Consider the following 20057-nt stretch of genomic DNA (forward strand, 5'->3'; position numbering starts at 1 on the left):
ACAGCTTCCAGAGTGCCTCGTGAAGGCAGTGCAGTGCTGTATCACTGCGCTGGGTCGCGGTGCCTGACGGGACATGGAGTCTTCTGGCCGCCCGGCGGCGTGCAGCTGACACCTCTTCCGGCGCGGCGCCCGGCGCTTTCCGGCGGTGGCGGTGGTTGCTGTGTCAGGACGGCTCGGCGGCCTCCGGCCATGGCGAGCGACGGTGGCGCGTACCGGCTTCGCTGCTCCCTACTCGGGCACGGGCAGGACGTGCGCGGTCTGACCCGCGGCCTCTTTCCGCCGGGCGGTTTCGTGTCCGTCTCCCGAGACCGAACTGCGCGGCTCTGGGCTCCTGACGGGTAAGTGCTGGGCCGCGGCCCTTGTCGGCAGAGCCGCCGGCGCTGGGCGGCCGCTGCGGGCTGTGCTGTGCGGAAGGAAGAACGCGGAGGTGCGGCTCTGGGAACCCGCCTGTTGCCCCGAGGTTGTGCCTTCTCCTGCGACTTGGCGGGGTCGGCGGGGCTGTGGCGGCGGCGGCGTGTGCCTGTGGCGGCGGTGATGGGAGCATGTTCGCTGGAGGTGTCTCGATGTGTTTGCGAATGGCCACGGCGTTGCCTCCCGCACGCCTGCTTTGGGGGAAGGTCGGGGTTGCTGGGGCAGGTAACTGAGTGTCGGTGTTTTTAGCGTGCTTTGCACGGTAGTGATGTCCGCGAATGTGCGCGTCTTTTTTCCAGGTAGTATTTATGTTGTTTCCACCTCCTGGTATTTAATGCCAAAGTAATCCTGCTAAGTAACAATGCTGCATTTTTGACAGTAAGGCGGTATGCTCTGAGTATTTTTTAAAGCCTCTTTTCTCGCCCTTGCTGAGCAGCCTTTGAACATAAAATAGAATATGAATCATGGTCTACACAGAAAATTTAAATACACAAAGAGGAATATTGGAAGAGGAAAAAAACCACTCAATATTAGTTTCTCTTATTTTCGCGTTGTACAGAGTTGTCTCCTGCGGGATTTGTCTTGGTGAATTCACTTAGTGAATTTTTCGGGATATCATTGTGACCAGAAGAGGTACTGCTAAGCAGTGTGAATAGGACATGGTGATGCATAGGGTATTTTAGGAAGCCACAGGACATATCTCCTTTCTAGTCTGTAATTCCAAATTGTGAACTGCAGTCTGGATTTGCTAGACATCGATATTTTTTCCACTGCCTTCCTGTTAATGGAGAAGCTGCTGCCAGAGCACTCACTCACACACCATTCAAGGAGTCGCATACACACCACCCAAGACTTTACTGCTGTGACCAGGGTCCCTCTGAGTCAAGGGTGCCCCTTCCAACTCCTTGCTCACTGCACCCGAACCCTCCCCATCCTTCAGGCTCCCCCTGAGGTTTCTGCAGCAGAGTCTCAGTTGTTCGATTCTGGGAAGAAATAGTTTAATAACTGGGTGGTACAGCCAAAGGGGCAGCTCGAGCTGGTGCCTCTGGAGGGGGACCTGAGCAATGAAATGTCTGGGCAATTAGACCCTTACGATCTATGCATCCACCCCTCACATGTCTTTGTAGTCCAGTGGTGACTTTTTTGTCTGGGGTCTTCTAACACTTTATAGGATTCTATCTCCGTCTTCATCCAGACAGTCTGTTAACTGTTTTTATTTTTTGAGTTGCAGCTTCTGCTGATGGTGGCAGCCTCCTTGTCTTCTGGTTTGGGCTTCTTGTACACCTGCTGGAGCATGGGACACTAAAAAAGTTCTAGGCCTAGGATAAAAGTTACTTAGCAACAACTAAAACCTCAGTGTGCTATCAACATTCTCCCCATACTAAAGACAAAACCCAGCACTGTACCAGATTATTAAGAAAACTAACTGTATTTCAGCTGAAAGCATGTCTAGGGGAAAGTCCACAGCTTATGGCCCAAGGCTTTGCATGCTAAGCAAACAGCATACTAAACCACACAATACCAGAACTCTAAGTGACTCAAACTATTTAAAACTTACTTATTTAAGCTAAGTAACTAATATCTCTGAGCACTTCCTGTGAAACAGAGATAATTGACAAATGTGCCTGAATGCTCACGTCTGTGTTCAAATTGAGCTTTGTAGCTCTGCAGTTGAGGGAGAGGAACACTAATCTCATTAAATGTGTCGTCTTAAATCTCTCATCACAAAGGGAAGAACTTGTTAAATTGCATGAAAACTTACTGCAGGAAAGGAAGTGTAATTCCAACCCATAATTTTTGATGGCTGTATGAGGAAGACATGAGTAACTTGTGCAGAGTCATAGCATTGGTGATTATTATCTCTCTGCTTTGAAGACTCTGGGATTACAGTAGGCAGAGTTCAGTGGGTAGGCAGACTGCTGTATGTTATTTTTGTTTAAGTTTTACAGGAAGATAAGTTACTTTCATTTGTTCTCTGTGCCTTCAGCATTGAAGAAGTTTTAGAATTTAGGAGTGTCATGATTGCCGTACATATTCTGAACTCTTCAAACATTACAGTCTGATATGATATGTTATGAGTTTTGTTGTTTGGGGGGGGGGGGGGGGGGGAGGGTGGACAGGAAAAAGCAAACACAGAAAGGAAGAAAACCCCAAACAAGCAAACCCTACCACAATCCACACAGTTATTGTGTGGGAATAAGTAGCTTTTTTCCAGTTAGTGCTATAACTATTAAGGATGGATCATGATGAAGAGATGAGCACTGCTTGAATCAGTTATAATCTGTTTAACTGTTAAACATCTAAAGTGCTCCTAATTAAATACCAGTGATTTGACAGGCAGTAAACTTCCTTCATTTAGGTACTCTGTTGTTTTAGGATATGTTGAGATACATATTTGAGTCCTGAGACAGCAAAAGATTTCAAAAGGCAGACTGTAACTACTTTCGATCAAATTGGACATAGTGTTCACCAGTGAGCAAGGACAACCAAAACTAAGTCCTCCCAGGCCTGCCATGGAAGCTTTAAATATTGCTTAATGGGTTGGAATGCTGGGATATGATTTTTCTCTTAAGCTTTTCATTCTTTCTGGGTCATCCAGAGTATTTATTCAGTGCAGTGCAAGCATAGTTGTTAATTCAAGAGTTGGAATATAAAACACCTGCTGTAATTCAGTGCCTCAAATAAATGCTGTTTCTGTCATGACTCTGAACTGATTATCATACGTGTTTAGTCTTAACAGGGGTTTTACTGAAATGCACTGCATGAGTGGCCACTCAAATTTTGTATCCTGCGTGTGCATCATACCTCCAAGTGAACTCTATCCTCGTGGGCTGATTGCAACTGGTGGCAATGATCATAATATTTGCATTTTCACAATTGACAACCCAGCTCCTCTTTACATCCTTAAGGGTCATAAGAACACAGGTATGTAGTAATTTTATTTTGGAATTTGTTGGGTAAAAGTTAACATAATTTGTTACAGAGGAAATTAAATTTAAGTTAAGCAACTCAGTTTTGATTTCTTTAATGTTTAACGTAGAAAACTATTTAATTATGGCCTCTGCAAATAGCATTTTATAATCTCAGTTCATGCAGTGGCAGTTCATTGGAAGGACTTCTGAGTTTCACTGATGAATGCTTGAGCCTTTAGTGTATATGTGAACACATGGCAATTTACAGAATGTAGAATTGTCCCGAAAACACAGTCTGTCACCTGGTATGTTGTAGTCAGTTCATATACACAGCTGAGGTATTTGTTCATTGTTGATATCTATGTGTTTTGAGGATGAAACAGTCTTTAGGGATAGTCTTTCCTGATTAGAGATTCATTACCTGTGTTTCTTAAACCATCTACACAAGGCCAAGTCGACTTCCTAAGTAAATATTTTCTAAAATAAAAGGTTTCACTGCCCATTTTTTAACCTAGACAGGGATCTAATATTAATTGATGCTTTAAATACATAGTAAAGAGTAAAAGCTCTCTGCAGAAATTTCATCTCTCTTTAGTCAGGTCAGTACAACATGTGACATATTAAACCAACTTTGTATACCTTCATTTCAGCTATATGAAAGAAGATTCAGCAATTTTCATATTAGCATACCAAGTTTTGCTTTTTGCGAGCTGATCTAATATTTAATAGGCCTTTGAACTGCTTAATCATGTAATTATGCGGTGTCAAAAATAAACATTTAGAGTCTTGAAGATTTTTAGGCTTCCCTTTTTTTTTTTTTTTTTTTTTTTTTTTAATCTGTGTTAAAGAATGGTTGTGGAGACCAGTTCAAAAATACCCTGGACTGCTAAAGAACACTTAAAATGTATTTTTGTATTATAAACCTTCTGGCTTTCTTTGAGAGAATGTCATTGCGTAAGGAGGCATGGAATAGCTTGTGTACTTTATGAGAAACCTGAGGTGGATGAGTGGTTAAAATAATGTGACACATTGCCTCCAGAGCTGTAAAAAAAAAAAAAAGAGATGAGGTATTCTAGATATGTTATACATTTAATGTTTTAAAACATTAAAAAATGTAAAATTACATTAATTTTAAAATTGTTAGTTTCAAAGTGGGCGAAAAATTAGCAGGTACTTTTGACAAGTGACAGGGTAGAATACTGTCGTGTTCTCACTGTGGAGTCAGAGAAGGAAGAATCATAAGGCCATACTTCCCTTTAATGAACAATTAGGTGTACAGGGTGCTTTCTGTTTATGATGTAACTCTTTTTGTAAACTTATTAGTAAACCATATTATCACTGTGGTATCTTCAGTTTTACACCTATGTGTTACCGGAGCATTTGCAGATTAACTTTTTGGTAAGTCTTTAAATGTTGCCACAGTTTCTTGGTAGTAGTATTTTGCTTTCCAAGGAGATGAGCTAAGTATTTTTTGTAAGAAATCTTGCTTTTTGAAGGAGGACATAAATTAATTCATCATGTTGGTGAAATCTCTAAACCTTTGCATTAATTCTGTGTCTTGACTACTTATCTAACTTGCTTCTCAAAATATCATAGTCTGAGGAGATCTAATACTAAGAGAAATTTTAAAATATGAATGGGTAAGAGATGTGAAATTTTGTAATCTGAAGTGAAGAGATTCTTAAGCACCTGCTTTCTCAGTTGCAGCGCAACTACAATTCCACTTAATTTTTCCCCAAACTCCTCAAGACTAAATATGCTACTAATACCAAGTAAATGTCCTTAAATAAATCTCTTTAGATTGCTGGCATAAGATTGGTGGCAATGCACTTGTCAGTGCTAATTTGAATGTTCGTTCCAGTTTGCAGCCTTTCATCTGGGAAATTTGGCACATTATTAAGTGGATCTTGGGATACAACGGCCAAGGTCTGGTTGAATGACAGATGTATGATGACATTACAGGTATGAAGTTCCTCTACATGAATATAAAGTAGGTACTCTGAATTTGATTCTGACAAGTCTAACAATGTTGTTTGTTTTGCAGGGTCACACAGCTGCAATATGGGCAGTGATAATACTGCCTGAACAGGGATTAATGTTGACTGGTTCAGCTGACAAAACCATTAAACTGTGGAAGGCAGGCAGATGTGAAAGGACATTCACAGGTAAACTTTGCTGCAGTTGATAATTTCATCAGGGTCAAGTGCTCTTTTAAAAAATCTGACAAAACTGTAGATAGATTGAACAATGTTTAGGCAGGATTTTTAAAGACCATCCATTTGTATGCCCAGAAATCACATCACTTTTAAAAGAATTAGATTTCCCCTTCCTCCCCCCCCGAGAATAATGAGCAATGAATTGCCTTTTTTTTTTTTTTAACTGCTCCCATAATGAAGATTGGTTGTCAGGATTTAGATGTGAGCTAAATAGAAATGGTATACTGCTACTAATGGAAAGAAAAGATGCATTAAAAGTTTTCCTTTTTTTTTTTTTTTTTTTTTTTGTGAAGGACATGAAGATTGTGTGAGAGGTTTAGCTATTCTCAGTGAAATGGAATTCCTTTCCTGTGCGAATGACGCTACTGTTCGAAGATGGCAGATCTCTGGCGAGTGTCTGCATGTGTATTATGGACATACAAATTATATATACAGCATCTCTGCCTTCCCTCAATGTAAAGGTAGGATTATTTTTGTGACTAGAACCCAACATTCTTTCAAAATGAAATGACAGAGTAGGCATTCTGTGGTTCTGTGAAGCTGCCACAACTAAAGAACTTGGGTAGCATTCAGTTTACTTCTTTCCTTTAGCGTAAATAATTAAAAAAAAAATACTGTGATTGACCCCAAATCACACTGCTGACAGAATTGGTCTCATAGTGGGTGAGATGAAAGGTCCTGGGTTAGGCCAAATTGTAAGGCTTAAGTGAAACTTCAGCCAAACGATAGGCAAAACTATCATCTAGGTTGCCACCTGTTTTCAAAGTACATTATAAATAGTTTTAAGTTAAGAATTTTATGTGTGGGGCTTAATTGCGTTTGTTTTCAGAGTTACAGCTTTAGAGCTTCAGAGCTAACTGCTGCTGACAGTTGCAGAAGAAATGCAAAGTCGGTGACCTTTGTGTGGCGTATAGGGTGGCTTTTGAACAGGGAAAGTGCATGTATATTAGTGGATATATATGTAGTAAACCCCCTATGCCTTATAATTCCTCACCGAGGAGTTTATAGACTTCTCAGAGTGCTTTATTACTATTGCATGTTTCCTGAAAAAGCGGACCTACCTTGCAAAAATCTGAGTTTAAAACAAATGCTAAACTATGCAAGTACAGTGCAAGATAAAACAGTGATGGTTACAAAATTTTTCAAAATTCTCTGTTTAAATTCTTGAAAGAAGGAAGTAATCTTGTTTGTCCTGAGCATAATTTCATTCTCTTATCTGGCTGCTTGGGCAGCAATTTATGCACTTTATTTTTGAGAAGACAACTATGAGGTGGCTTTCTTTTAGCTCTCTTTTTGCAATTGAAATAAATGGTAGATAGGTCCTTCTACTGTTCTACTCTTTAGATACCCAGTTGCAGAATGGCATCTAGTATCACAGTACACTAAATATATACTTAAAAGATTTTATATTTATTTTTCAGGTTTTGTAACTACTGGAGAGGATAGATCTCTTAGAATCTGGAAGAAAGGGGAATGTGCTCAAACAATCAGACTCCCAGCTCAGTCTGTGTGGTGCTGCTGTGTGTTAGACAATGGTGACATTGTAGTTGGTGCAAGGTACCTGGGTTTTACTGTCTGTATTTTTAGATCTAAATCTGCAAGGCCTTGATGAAATTCCAAGCATCACTTTGGCTGTCAGTTTCATTAATATTTAAAAACGCAGCCATCAAAGTGTGTATGGGGATTAAATTTGAACATGTGCTATACTTCATCCAAAAGATCATTTTTTTATGTGAATCTCTGAGGTAGAGTGAGTTCTTCAGGAATGTGGTAAATCATGAATAGACTGAGAATGAACTTAAAAGTACTGTATAAAGAACCCTTTTGATAGGTGTATCATATCTTGATTTTTAAATTATGCTACAGACAAGGTTACCTGCTTAAGTCCTTCTCTGGGTGTTTTTAACGTGAGAGTTAATTCCTTTCATAAAAATAGTTGGGATGGGTTAGAAACAGTAGTTTCTTGAGACAGAAAAGTCACTATAAGAATGTATGTATTAATTTTGACATTTAAAATAGTATTTCTGTTTGAATCTTCTCTCTCCATTCAGTGATGGAATTATAAGAGTGTTTACAGAGTCTTTGGAACGTACAGCAAGTGCTGAGGAGATTCAGGCTTTTGAAAATGAGCTTTCCCAAGCATCTATTGACCCTAAAACTGGTGATTTGGGAGATATTAATGCTGATGACCTTCCTGGAAGAGAACATCTCAAGGATCCTGGTAAGCTAATATACTTATGTTAGAGATGCTTCCAAATCTTGGTTCTGAGATATTGAAACTTCCCATAGTTTCCAAAATTAAGGCTTTGATCACTTTCATTAGAATTGCTGAAGAAAACGGCTTAATTCTGCTCTACTATCCTTTCATCGATTCTTCGGAGGAGAGACTGTAGTTTAATTATATTTATTTTTGTAGACTAAAATGGTAAAAAATACTTATTTTATGAGATAAGTTAGAAAAAGGTGGAACTCGGGATGCCGCAGTGCGTTTGGTATGTTTTGGATCCATTATGCCAGCCGTGCCAGTACTATATGAGGCAGTTACGTAATTTGCAAAGGGACTACTGAACATGGAAATTTTTTCCTAAAAGAAAAGTAGATGCAAATTTTCTGCTTTAGCTTTCAGCTTGAAAAACAGTTAGTCTTGATTGACTCAGTTCATACTTTCTGGTTACTCAGGAGGTTACTGAGAATACAACGGAAGCAGTGGTAGCTAAGATTACTCTTAAATAACAAATACTTTTTCCCAAGGCAAAGTAACCAGTGACCTCAGCTCTTGACTCTGATCAGCAAGTGGCATAAGTCTTGGTCATATGCTTTCTGTCTTGTTAGACCATGGGAGACACACTTTTCTTAATTATAATTTTCCTGGGAAATGGTAAACTTTTGTAATACTTGACTTAAAGATTGCTTTTGCAATTCAGTTTGGTGGCAGATACCATCACTAATAACTGTAAAATGCTGTTGTCAAGATTTCTGCTATTCTTGTTGTGACATGTAGTACTGTGTCAGTTTTGGCTGGGATAGAGTTAGTTTTCTCCATAGAAGCTGGAAGCAGTGCTGATAATTCAGGGATGTTTTCCTTGATGCTGAGCAGTGCTCATACAGAGTCAAGGCCTTTTCTGCTCCTCACCCCACGAGCGAGGAGGCTTGGGGTGCACAAGAAGCTGGAAAGGGGACACAGCTGGGACAGCTAACCCCAGCTGGCCCAAGGGATATTCCATATTATACGATTCCATGCTCGGCATATAAAGCTGGGGGAAGAAAGAGGAAGGAAGGAGGGGGGACGAATTTCAGAGTGATAGCATTTTGTCTTCTCAAGTCACCATTACTCATGATGGAACCCTGCTTTCAAAGAGATGGCTGAATACCTGCCTGACCATGGGAAATGGTGAATGAATTCCTCTGTTCTGCTTTGCTTGTGTGTATGGCTTTTGCTTTACCTATTAAACTGCATCTCAACCCAGAAGTTTTCTCACTTTCATCATCCAATTCTCTCTCTATCCCACTTGAGGAGAGTGAGTGAGTGAGTAGCTGGGATTAAACCCCAACAAGTATCTAGTTAGTTCCTTTGTTGTGTCTTGAAATGTTGGTGAACCATCTCTTCATCTTTAGATATGAGAGCTATTTGAAGATGTTTTTATCTCCGAAATTAAATCATATTCTTGAATTTGTTCAAAGTCTTTAATGCTTCTGTCTACAGGAACAAGAGATGGACAGACACGGCTTATTAAAGATAATGGGAAAGTAGAAGCTTATCAGTGGAGTGTTAGTGAAGGAAGATGGATAAAGATCGGCGATGTTGTTGGTTCTTCTGGAGCCACACAACAAACATCTGGAAAAATTTTATTTGAAGGAAAGGTATATGCAAACTTTAATTGTTTTTATTCCTTCCTAAGTAAAATGCTTAATTTCTCATTAAAAATTATTTTTTGCTTAAATGAAATATAATCTAGAAAATAGGTATTTGTTGGTACTTTTTTGTCTTTTTGATTATTAAAACTCAGAGGTCTGATACTTCATTTGTTACTTCTGAAACAGCAGAGACAAATTATTTTAGAAAAAGGTAAACTGTTAGTAGAGAAATTACCAAGTTCTCTAATATTTATTGCTAATGCCCTGAAAAGTTAGTTTTAACTTCCTTTCTAAAGGAAGTGAATTGTAAATTTATAATGGAAGCTTACATAAACTATTAGGCACCAGGCTTTCTGTATCCCTTTTCTATAGTAACTTTTGAGCCTAAAGATAGATAAGCTGAAAAATGTTTCCTTTACTGAAATATACACAGAAAAGTCTGCCTAGTGCCACCACAGAAGGAATGCCTTTGAGATACTAATTTTCTCTCTCATATGGCTTAAAGAAATCTTAGGAATTTGTTATTTTTCAAGTATTAGAAGCATGCTTTTAATACTGAATTTTTTTGAGGCATCTGACTTCCCTATAGCTTTGCAGGCAGGCAGAGCTGTTCATGAGAGTTACCTGATGTATCTGTTATTTTGTAATATATATCTGCATACACATTATCGTGCTATATTGTTCTACGCTGCTCTTCTTGAGACAGAGAATTCTGCAAAACACAGGGTGTGGTTTCAGTACTTTTTAATTGCAGCCCATGTAGGAGAGTATTATTGCTACAATCTGCAAGTAGCAGTGTTAAAGTTTTTAGGCTTAGCCCTGGTCAATTATTGGTCTGTGTTTGATACATCCTTATGTAATAAGTGCTGACAAACTTCTGGTTTAATTTTTGTTCTGCTTAAAGGAGTATGACTATGTTTTCACTATTGATGTAAATGAAAGTGGGCCTTCCTACAAACTGCCATATAACATTACGGATGATCCTTGGCTGACTGCATACAACTTCCTGCAAAAGAATGATCTAAATCCTATGTTTCTGGATCAGGTGGCCAAGTTTATTATGGACAACACTAAGGGACAAACGCTGTTGAGTACAAGTTCTCAATTTTCTGATCCGTTTACAGGTAAAAATTTTAAATTTAAATGATGGCCTCAGTCGCTTCTCCCAGTTTTGTGTCATCAGCAAACTTGCTGAGGGTGCATGCTGCCCCATCATCCAGATCATTAATGAAGATGTTGAGCAGAACTGGATTAGTACTGACCCTTGGAGTGCACCACCAGTGTCTGGCCTCCAGCTACATACTGTGCCACTCATCACCACCGACTGGGCCTGGCTCTTCAGTCGGTTTTCAATCCACCCCACTGTCTGCTCAGGCAGACTGCAGTGTCATAGGTGTTGTGCTTCTTGTGCAGGACTTCCTTGTCTTCAGATGACTATGGGCAAGGCACAGATAGATCTGACAAGACAAAAATGAAAACTTTACAAACTTCTGAAGTATTTCTCAGAACAAATCTTGAAAATATTAGTAATCAAGCCAGTTGTATTTTTTCAGTCTAGTCTTTTTCTTCCAGTGGGAGAAAACCCCACTTTTCATATTAGTCTAAGAAGTGGCCAGGTGCTGTTAAGGCAATTAATAATATAAAAAATTTAGCTAGAGAATGAACTGAAACTGAGTGAAATACATAAATTACCCTTTTCCTGGCAGGAAATAGAACAAGTTAATTACTCATGAGCTGAACCATATTAATCAATTACATCCTGCTTGTCACATTTACAAAATAAACCACTTGTTTCAACTAGTTTCACAGAGAAGTTAGGAATAAATGTCATCACAATAATTGAGCTAAATCTCTTTTCTTGCAATGAACTAGAAATAAGAATAAAGGCAAATCAGGTGCAGATGTAACTCACGGAGCTGCAGTCATATGAGTTTACACACATCTTTTGATTCGGCTGTGTCCAAAAGTGTGATACGTATGCTCCAGAAAACAAATTTCTGACCCTCAAATAATTAGGAGAATTTGCTCAAAATCAGGGAGCTTTTGTGTGGATAGGATCAGATTTCTTATAACACCACAATAAACAGTAAGAGTATTTGTTCGGCTGAATTTTTGAGCTGCTTCTGTCTGAAAAGTATTGACATTTTAATAACATCAAACTGTGTAATAGCAGTCATTGCTTTTCTTACTGTTTCACTAGGTGCTGGACGTTATGTTCCAGGCTCTTCATCTGCATCAAGTACAATACCTGGAGCAGATCCATTTACAGGTAATGTAAAATTCGTAATCTGTCTTGCGAGCATTTAAGATATGTTTTTTATGGTGTTCGGTTGCATTCAGTGTTCAGCTCCAAATGGCTGTTTCTCGCAGTTCTCCGTTTGGGACAGACTAATAAGGTGGACATGGACCCTGCCACTGTCAATATATGTCCAGATTTGTTTAGCAGAGGACAGCCTCCTGCTGTCTGGTCTGTCCTCTATAGCAGAGGAGTAAGGTCTTAGATCTTGTGTTTTGTCAAACTCTTAAATGCATGGCCAACATGAGAATGGGTATATTCACAAAAGTACTTTTTGTTTCCTTATTATTCCTTTTTTTTTCTTATGTACTTTCCACCCTAGATTTTAGATTCTAACCCTCCCTGGCATTGCTATCATAATGACCTCCTCGCTAGTTCAGCAAACATGTTGGAAAAGACATTCCAGCCCTGCTTTGTCAGACTTATCCCATCTTTGATCAGTAGCTCTTCCTCCTCAAAGAATGTCCTGTAGTCTGTAGATGCCACATCTTGGCAGTCTTTCTCTGTTCCTATTCTGCTGTAGTCTCCATCTGTCTCTCCTCCCTGGCTTTGTGTGGCTCAGGGTGTGGTCTCTGCGTCTCTGCAGATGCAAAGACTCTGAAGTTCCTTCACCCGAGGCCTCAGTGCCACACAGTCCACCTCCCCCTGGAGAGGCCACTGCTGGCCCCAGGCACAGGGAAGCCAGGCCTAGGCAGCCAGTGCCCTCCCCCTTGAAGCTTGACATAGGTAAGGTATTTCTGTGCTGAGGGCCTTGGCACCTGTGGGTGCCATAAACCATGCCATGAATGTCTCCCAGCTGGGGGTCATTCGGCTTGGAATGCCATCGTTACCTCTAGCACCACCCTCACACATAGGCATAGATTTAATCCTTAATTTTAGGAAGTGCTGAAGATTTGTTTTTAACTCCTCTAGTGCAAAATAACACCTTTAATAGTGATGGTTGAAAACTAGTAACTACCTCTTTACCAGTGGTAGTGTTTAAAAAGCCTGATGTCTTTGTTCAGGTGCTGGTCGCTATGTTCCTGGTTCAGCATCAAATGAAGTAGCTCCAGTGGGTGGGGTTGATCCGTATACAGGTAAGAGATGATGCCTGCTAATGAAAAGCATTCCTAATGTTTTTTCCTAATGTTTTGCTTTGTTTTTTTCTGTTGACATGGATTCTGTATTAATGCAAATTTATACTTAATTAAGAATAATGAACAGATTGAAGCTGCTTTTACTCTGGAAATTATTCACAAAATAGGGATAACAGCCTTCCTTTACATGCAGGAATCATGCACAGAAGCTTTAAAATGTATGACAGTAATCTGGTTTTGAGAGGATTTGTGGTTTCCTACTAGTTAGGTTGTTGATCAAAGAAACTGTATATGTAGTTCACAGAAATTACACAGAATCAGCCACTATATCACTTGTGATTCTAGGAAATCATCATAGGTCATAATTAAAGCTTTTTTATTACTCTTTTTCTGGAGAGATTTCAGGCTACTATTGCATATGAAATAACTTGGTCTCATATATTGGAAGATATGCAGATAAAAAATTTGCCTATTCATTATGAAAGTAATCGAAGGATAAGATTCAGGGGCAGGAGGGATCTTTGTTCTAAAATGAAGCTTGCCATTTTCAAGTCTTAAGTGCAATATCCATTCCTATGAAAGACTCTGCATTTAGTTCATGTAATTGGGAAATCACTGTTACTAATTTACACTCATATAGTAAATTTTTACACAAGGGGAGAAAATATTGTGATGGTATTGCTTTAAGTTTTAACTGTTGAAAAATAATGTAAGGAATGACAGCTATTTGCATAAGCATTCAGTTTTTTTAAAAGGTAGTTTTTCTGAGTAGTGTTCCTCAGGAGAGACTTACTGGTAGGATGTTGTTCTGTGTCAGACACTTTGGTACACTGTTGAACTTTTCACTTTTTCTTTATGTAGGAATGGGTGCCTACCGGTCACCTGAAGCTAAAGTTGAAAATATTTATTTTCCAAAAAAGGATGCTGTCACCTTTGACCAGGCCAATCCTTCACAGATACTGGGTCAGTGTTATAATTCCAAGGATGGTTTTATTTTTCATCTGTTTGGAAGTAACTTCACTTTTGATCTTGTCAAAAAGCTAATTGATCTCCAATAGCTTTGCTACTGTTTCTTGGTTTTGACCTTTTAGAATTGCATTCATCACTTGAATGGTGCATGTATTTGGAGGCTTAGGAGTATGACTAAATTTCACAACTCTACCTAATGCAGGATGTCCTTTTTTCCCTGCCTTGGCTTATATCTGCTGTTGTTTGGCATATCTTTTTATCAAGCTAGTATATTTGAACTGCTGGGTATGCAGGTCTTGTACAATTCCTTCCTGATTTTGCTCATGGTTCACCAGATAGCTATATAATGTAATCTGTGAAGTGCCGAAGTACAGCATTTTGCACTTTCACAGGTTGCAATGTTCATTTCTATATTTAAAAGGAACACTGCATAACAGGAAGGGAAAACAGTGTACAATATTTAGTAATTATACACGTTAGGTAAAAGCTATTATTGGCTTGGTTTTCAGTCTCTCTTCCCAGGGTTCATTCCTATTCTATCTCTTCCTCCATATTCTCTGTAAATGTTCTACAGGATCTCTACCCTAGTTGTCACCAGTTTACTTCACTATGTTTCTTTAGAGTGCCTTAGTACATTTAAGGCTTTTGTAAAACTATCTTGTATTCATAATATACCTGCTATGTACTAATGTGGTGCTGCCCGCTTGTGTGTTTACTGACATGGCCGTCATCAATTCTGGTTGATTATGATTGGGAGGTGCTTAATGCTAGATCTATTTCAAGCAAAATGCTGTATATTATAATAATTTTTCCAATACTATTTTAAATTACCTTGAAATTTGAATATAGGACATGGTGCAATCATATTTTGCTTATGGCACCTAAGTAAGTAAAAATACAAAATCTGTGATTACACTAAGAACATATAGTTTCTATCTAAAAATTGAAAAGATCAAAAAGTAATCACATTTCAGTTATGAAAACTACTGGTGTTGTGATTCTGTTCTGCATTTTTGCCTGTATATAGGCTAAGATGTGAATTCTGAATACTTTGCAGTATTAGAGAGGGCTTAATAGTTGCAATCATTGTGATAATTAAAACTCAAAGTTAGGAAATTACGAAGCTGGGAGAAGAAATGTTTAAAAGTCTAACCGACCCCCGCAGCCCCCCCAAGAAACCAAATTACAATAGTTGAAACTTGTTTGTAAAATGCTTTTGTAGTATTTCATTCAAGATCTGGATTTGTGAAGTTCTAATGTCAGAAATCCATGCTTATTCTATTGGTCTTCCAGGCAAATTAAAGGAACTTAACAGCAGTGCAACTGAAGAACATAAGCTTACAGAAGATGACTTGATAATCCTAGAAAAGTTGTTGTCTGCAACATGCAACACCTCTGCAGAAACACCTACAGCACAGCAACTTCAGACTTTATGGAGAGCAGTTAACTGGCCAGAAGGTAGATACTTGTGATTATTTTTTGTACCATCATCTCATCAATACTTGATGATCAATACCATGAACACATCAATACTATGAACTAGAAGTCCCACTATGCTGGCTGTTGGAAAGATGCTGTCCCAAATAGAAACCAGAAGGTGATTAACAGATGTTAATAGCACTGATAAGTAGCAGGAGCAGTGACATCAATTGCAAAATTGGTAACTTGGCAGGTTTTGCTGCTGGCACAAACATAAAGCAGAAAGTTGATACAAACATCAGGTATGGTTATTTCATTAGCAGGAGCATCCTCCAGAAAGAAGTGTCTTGTTTGAAATAGAGCAAGGAAGTGTGAGGTTGGAGTCCTAAATTATCAACTAAGAGATGAAATTTTGGAGATAAATTACTTAAAAAAAAAAAAAAAATCTCAAAAGTATCTCCTATTTAATATGGTAGAAAAGAAGCTAGGTTATGTGGTCAGAACTGCATTAGTGAAATGACATTTTGAATGAATACAAGTGAAGGTGATAGAATTTAATTTGATAACATATAGTTGTCAGCACTACGTATTGGAAAGGCTATTTCAGTTGTTACAGCGCATTCTGGAAAAATGGATACATTGTATGTACAAATATCTAAACATCCAGTTGAACTGCTTTCTTGAAATTGCAGTTAAAAATTTATTAATGGGAAGATTATTCTGCTTTTAAAAATTCATGTTCATTATATAACATCACTTAAACTATGTTTTGCGCAGCTGCTGATGGCTAATGTATTCATACCTTCCAGGCTCTATGTATTGTATAAAGCATTAATTCTCAAGATTTTGCATGTCTGCAGGGAAAACTGCCCAGTAGCTAGGTAAGCAGGTTCAGCTTCGATTTGATTATAAGCACAGGATGCCAGTAGCCAGCCCAAGAAGCAGATATATTTGAAATTTGGGTAAGTGGGGAGAACAAACCGAGTTCCATTTCCTTACAATGATTTCCAGCTGACCAGCTGAGGACATCTTTTTGTTGTTGTTGGTTTGGGTTTTTTTTGCAAATTATACATAAGAGCTGAAGGTCTAGCTTGGATTAGTTACCATATTTTGTGTTTGCCTTCAGTGTTATGAGTTAGTTTTTAGGAAAGATTTTAAGATTTTTGCAATGCACTGTGTTTATCCTAAATTAAGGAGCATGAGTTTTTTGTGATTAATTGAAGTTTTACAAGAATGGGCTTGTCAACACTTGTCTTTATTTCAAACACCATGCTTTCTTTCTGCATGAAACTGTTACTGTTTGTTCTCAAAGCTAAGGATTTAAGAAGGTCTGTATCTGAAAGAAAATCAGCAGCACATCTGCACGTAACACAATATTAATACTAAAACATTTTTTGTTTTGTTTCTTAGATATTGTCTTTCCAGCCCTAGACATCCTTAGATTGTCTGTCAGGCATCCCACTGTGAATGAGAATTTCTGCAATGAAAAGGATCACGTACAACTTGCCATCCTTCTTAAATTTCTGAACCCTAAAGGAAAGCAAGCAAACCAGCTGTTGGCACTTAGAGCTCTTTGCAATTGTTTTGTCAGCCAGGCAGGCCAGAAGCTCATGATGGAACAGAGAGGTGAAATAATGACACAAGCAATAGAAACAAAATCGGGCAATAAGAACATCCACATTGCACTTGCCACGCTGACATTGAACTATGCTGTGTGTTTACATAAAGTCAACAACATTGAGGGCAAAGCTCAATGTTTATCAGTAATCAGCACAGTTATGGAAGTTGTTCAAGATCTTGAAGCTGTTTTTAGACTACTTGTGGCACTTGGGACGCTAATCAGTGATGATACAAATGCTGTGCAATTAGCTAAGTCTCTTGGAGTTGACTCTCAAATAAAAAAGTATGCGTCTGTATCAGAACCGGCTAAAGTAAAGGAATGTTGTAGGTTTGTGCTTAATCTGTTATAATTGTTTTTCTTAGCACTTGGGAGACACTGTATGAAGAAAAAAAGATACTTTGTTCATATTTTGTGACAAACTACAATTGAGAAAACACTGGGGATGAATTACACTTGGTTTGTTGCAAGACACAGGGCAAATAAAACTTTTTACACTGTTTGTCATTTGACTGCTTTTCTGAGGTCTGTAGTGCGCAGGATCTTCACAAGAAGTCCTTTTGATGTAGCTCAGATCAAAATAGATCACCAAGAAGTCAGACAATCTCACTATTAAAGGTTATCTAGATGGCAATGTAGGAAATGGCTGTGATTCAGTGACCATCAACTCCCAGCACCCACCTCAACAACATTTCTGCTTTTCAGCATGAGTCTCTGCTTTTTTTTTTTTTTGTCAGGGAATAAGGGGGTCTGGGAACTGTTAAGTTCAGTAGCGCTTTTCACACATTTATTAGTTAACAGTGGTTAATGTTAACCCTGGTATATTCTGGTATTCTGGTAAGGAAATATTCTGGTAAGGAAACTACATTTATCTCATTTTGCATGTGCTTTTTTCCATTTCCTTTTTGAAACCAAGCTCTTTTATGGCTCTTTAGCCTAGAACTAGGTGACTTTTTGAGTAGAATCTTTAATTGCCATATAGACATTGCACTTCACTGATAAAGTGAGTATCTCGTAGCTTGTAAAATGGCTTGAACTTCTATAAAAGCTTTTACTTTAACTCCTAATGACAGGGGTACTCCAGCAGTTGATAATAAGTGTCTTAGCCCAAAGCATGTTGTAACATAATAGGTGATTAAAAGAAGGGGGGGGGGGGGAGGGGGGGGGAAGTAATTTTTGGGAGAGAAATTTGGGTGCAGAGAACACATTGAAGAGCAGACACTGGAAGACGCTTCTTGGAGGTTTTTGATGCCCCAGGCCTGTCCCTGTTAAGAGGCATTTGGAAAATGCCCTCACTTTTAGCTTTAACACCATTAACTTAAAAGTGGTCAGGCAGTTGACTGGATGATCATTATAGGTCCCTTAGAACTGAAATACTCTAAACTGTACAAATGTAAAGTCAAGTTTTATGAAGTAGCTTTAACAATAACTGTGGTGACTGTGAAAAGGGAAAATAATATTTTACAGCTATTCGAGCACATCAAGATGTTCAGCTCAAAAGGGGGATATGATTTCCTACAAATGTTACACTTTGGCTTAGAATTAAGATAAAGTCAAGATGTTCAAGTTATATTTTTCATTTGACTAATAGACTGGAAAACATGAAGAAAATGGGCAAGCTTTTCAGACACATCACAATACCTGTCTGCCTCATTTGTGCTAGGTGTGAAGGATTGTGTAACCAAGAGGTCTAACTTTTTTTGGTCCATACACTGAACTGTGAGTTACTTCCAGCAGACCTTGTTTCTTGGATGCTTAGTTGCACACTTCTAGTGTGACACTTCTGATGAATTTCCAGATACATATCCTCACAGTCTTGATTACAGCCTTAGTCACAGGCTTTCTCATTTTATGCATCACAGGTTCATGTATAAGGCAGTCCAAAAGATTATTCATGATTTGCAGTGCTAAACAATAGATCAACCTCTTCTTGGGAAAATATCGAAGAGGCTATCTTTAGGAAACATGTCTGTGAAATAACATGCCTGTCTATTGAATTTTGGTTGCCTATTATATAATTGTTCTTGAAGCTTGGGCTTTTTAATGTGCTATTCAACTGTGTTTGTAGACATGCTATTTTGAGAAATCTATACTCATCTAACATTTTGGTTTTGTTACTGTGGGATTGCTTTGTTACAGGTTACCTCTTTACGTGAAAATTGTCATGAATTTTCCCAGACCAAAAATCAATGTTTGTGTTAATAAATATATTTTGGCAACTCTAAGAAATGGTATATTAAGAGATACTACAAAATTCACTTCAATTTGCAGGGAGGTGATGGGGCACAGCAACACATCCTTCATCTGGGGCTGCGACATTGTGTTAGGTAAGATATACAAATCAGACCAGGATATTTGAATAGAAGGACATTTGAATAGAAGGACAGCTGCTGCTACAGGGTACTGTGATACCTGACCATTCCATGGTTTAGCGCGGTCTGAGGAAACTGAGGGAGTGGAGGGCATTTGATTCCAACCCTACAAGAATTGTTGGAGGCTCTGTCCCCACAGAGACATGCAGCGGCAGCATAGGCTGGTAATGAGAAAAAAAGAGTTGCAATACACACCAAGATCTTACAGTATGTTGTATAATCTTATAACAAGGTTTTTGGGTTTGTTTTTTCTTGGTTTGTTGAGTTTTTTTATTGACACACAAGCGTGTTGGTGTTCTTGCACCTTCATGTGTTTGTGCAGTAGCTTTCAGTGAAGATTTTCCCAAGCTAGTAAAACTCGTATGTGCTAACACAGGTTGAGTGCAAAAATGGAAGAACCTCACATCTTTTACAAGGCAGTGTACCTTTTTTCTGTCTTTAGATGTATAACTAAATGTCCTCTTTTTGTCACCATTACCTTGAAAATAAGTAACTGTTAGTGCTGTTGTTTTAAATGACACTGTTCTAAAACTCCACTGTGGTACAAGTAAGCATGCATGTACACGAACACATATATATTGTGTACTACACAATCTGCTGCTGAGATCACTAACAACTAGAAAACCTTAAGGATGTCACTGGGATGAAGTTTCTGTTTCAGTGGAAAGATATTAAAGCTATGGCTAGGAAGCGTGCCAGAGAAGAGGTCCATGGTATACGATATTTTGAGACCAGAGGACACTGAAAACAATTATGTGCCTAGCGCAGAACTCAGCTGGCTTTCTATCCACAGCATTAAACCTCAAATAGCTTGTTCTGTGTACTAAGTGCTCCTGATGTGACTGATCAGGAGAACAGTAAAAGTATGTTTGAGGGATTTCAAGAGCCCCTTGGTAAGAAACTGTGTCTTCTG

The 20057-nt window shown here is 38.7% G+C and overlaps 1 protein-coding gene across 2 annotated transcripts; it reads left to right on the forward strand.

Moving 5' to 3' along the window:
- Positions 1 to 132: 132 nt before the first annotated feature.
- On the forward strand, positions 133 to 17916 carry PLAA (phospholipase A2 activating protein). Of its 2 annotated transcripts, none has more exons than XM_030512381.1 (14): positions 133 to 338; positions 3143 to 3336; positions 5185 to 5285; positions 5368 to 5488; positions 5833 to 6000; positions 6961 to 7096; positions 7591 to 7760; positions 9243 to 9400; positions 10299 to 10518; positions 11595 to 11663; positions 12695 to 12766; positions 13628 to 13729; positions 15029 to 15193; positions 16565 to 17916. In XM_030512381.1, the coding sequence occupies exons 1-14, from the start codon at positions 190 to 192 to the stop codon at positions 17122 to 17124; spliced, it is 2385 nt and encodes a 794-aa protein (XP_030368241.1). In that variant the 5' UTR covers positions 133 to 189; the 3' UTR covers positions 17125 to 17916. The 2 variants fall into 2 exon arrangements, with proteins under 2 accessions (XP_030368241.1, XP_030368242.1); XM_030512382.1 differs by having other exon boundaries at positions 148 to 338; positions 3152 to 3336.
- The last annotated feature ends 2141 nt before the right edge of the window (positions 17917 to 20057 follow it).

Source organism: Strigops habroptila, chromosome Z, assembly GCF_004027225.2.
Source record: "Strigops habroptila isolate Jane chromosome Z, bStrHab1.2.pri, whole genome shotgun sequence".
NCBI lineage: Eukaryota > Metazoa > Chordata > Aves > Psittaciformes > Psittacidae > Strigops > Strigops habroptila.

Excerpts from the sequence above, each read along its gene's own strand:
- PLAA (XM_030512381.1), top strand. The coding sequence starts at position 190 with ATGGCGAGCGACGGTGGCGCGTACCGGCTTCGCTGCTCCCTACTCGGG. Across the intron at positions 7,761-9,242 it reads AGAACATCTCAAGGATCCTG|GAACAAGAGATGGACAGACA; the intron begins GTAAGCTAATAT and ends TTCTGTCTACAG. Across the intron at positions 13,730-15,028 it reads CAATCCTTCACAGATACTGG|GCAAATTAAAGGAACTTAAC; the intron begins GTCAGTGTTATA and ends TTGGTCTTCCAG.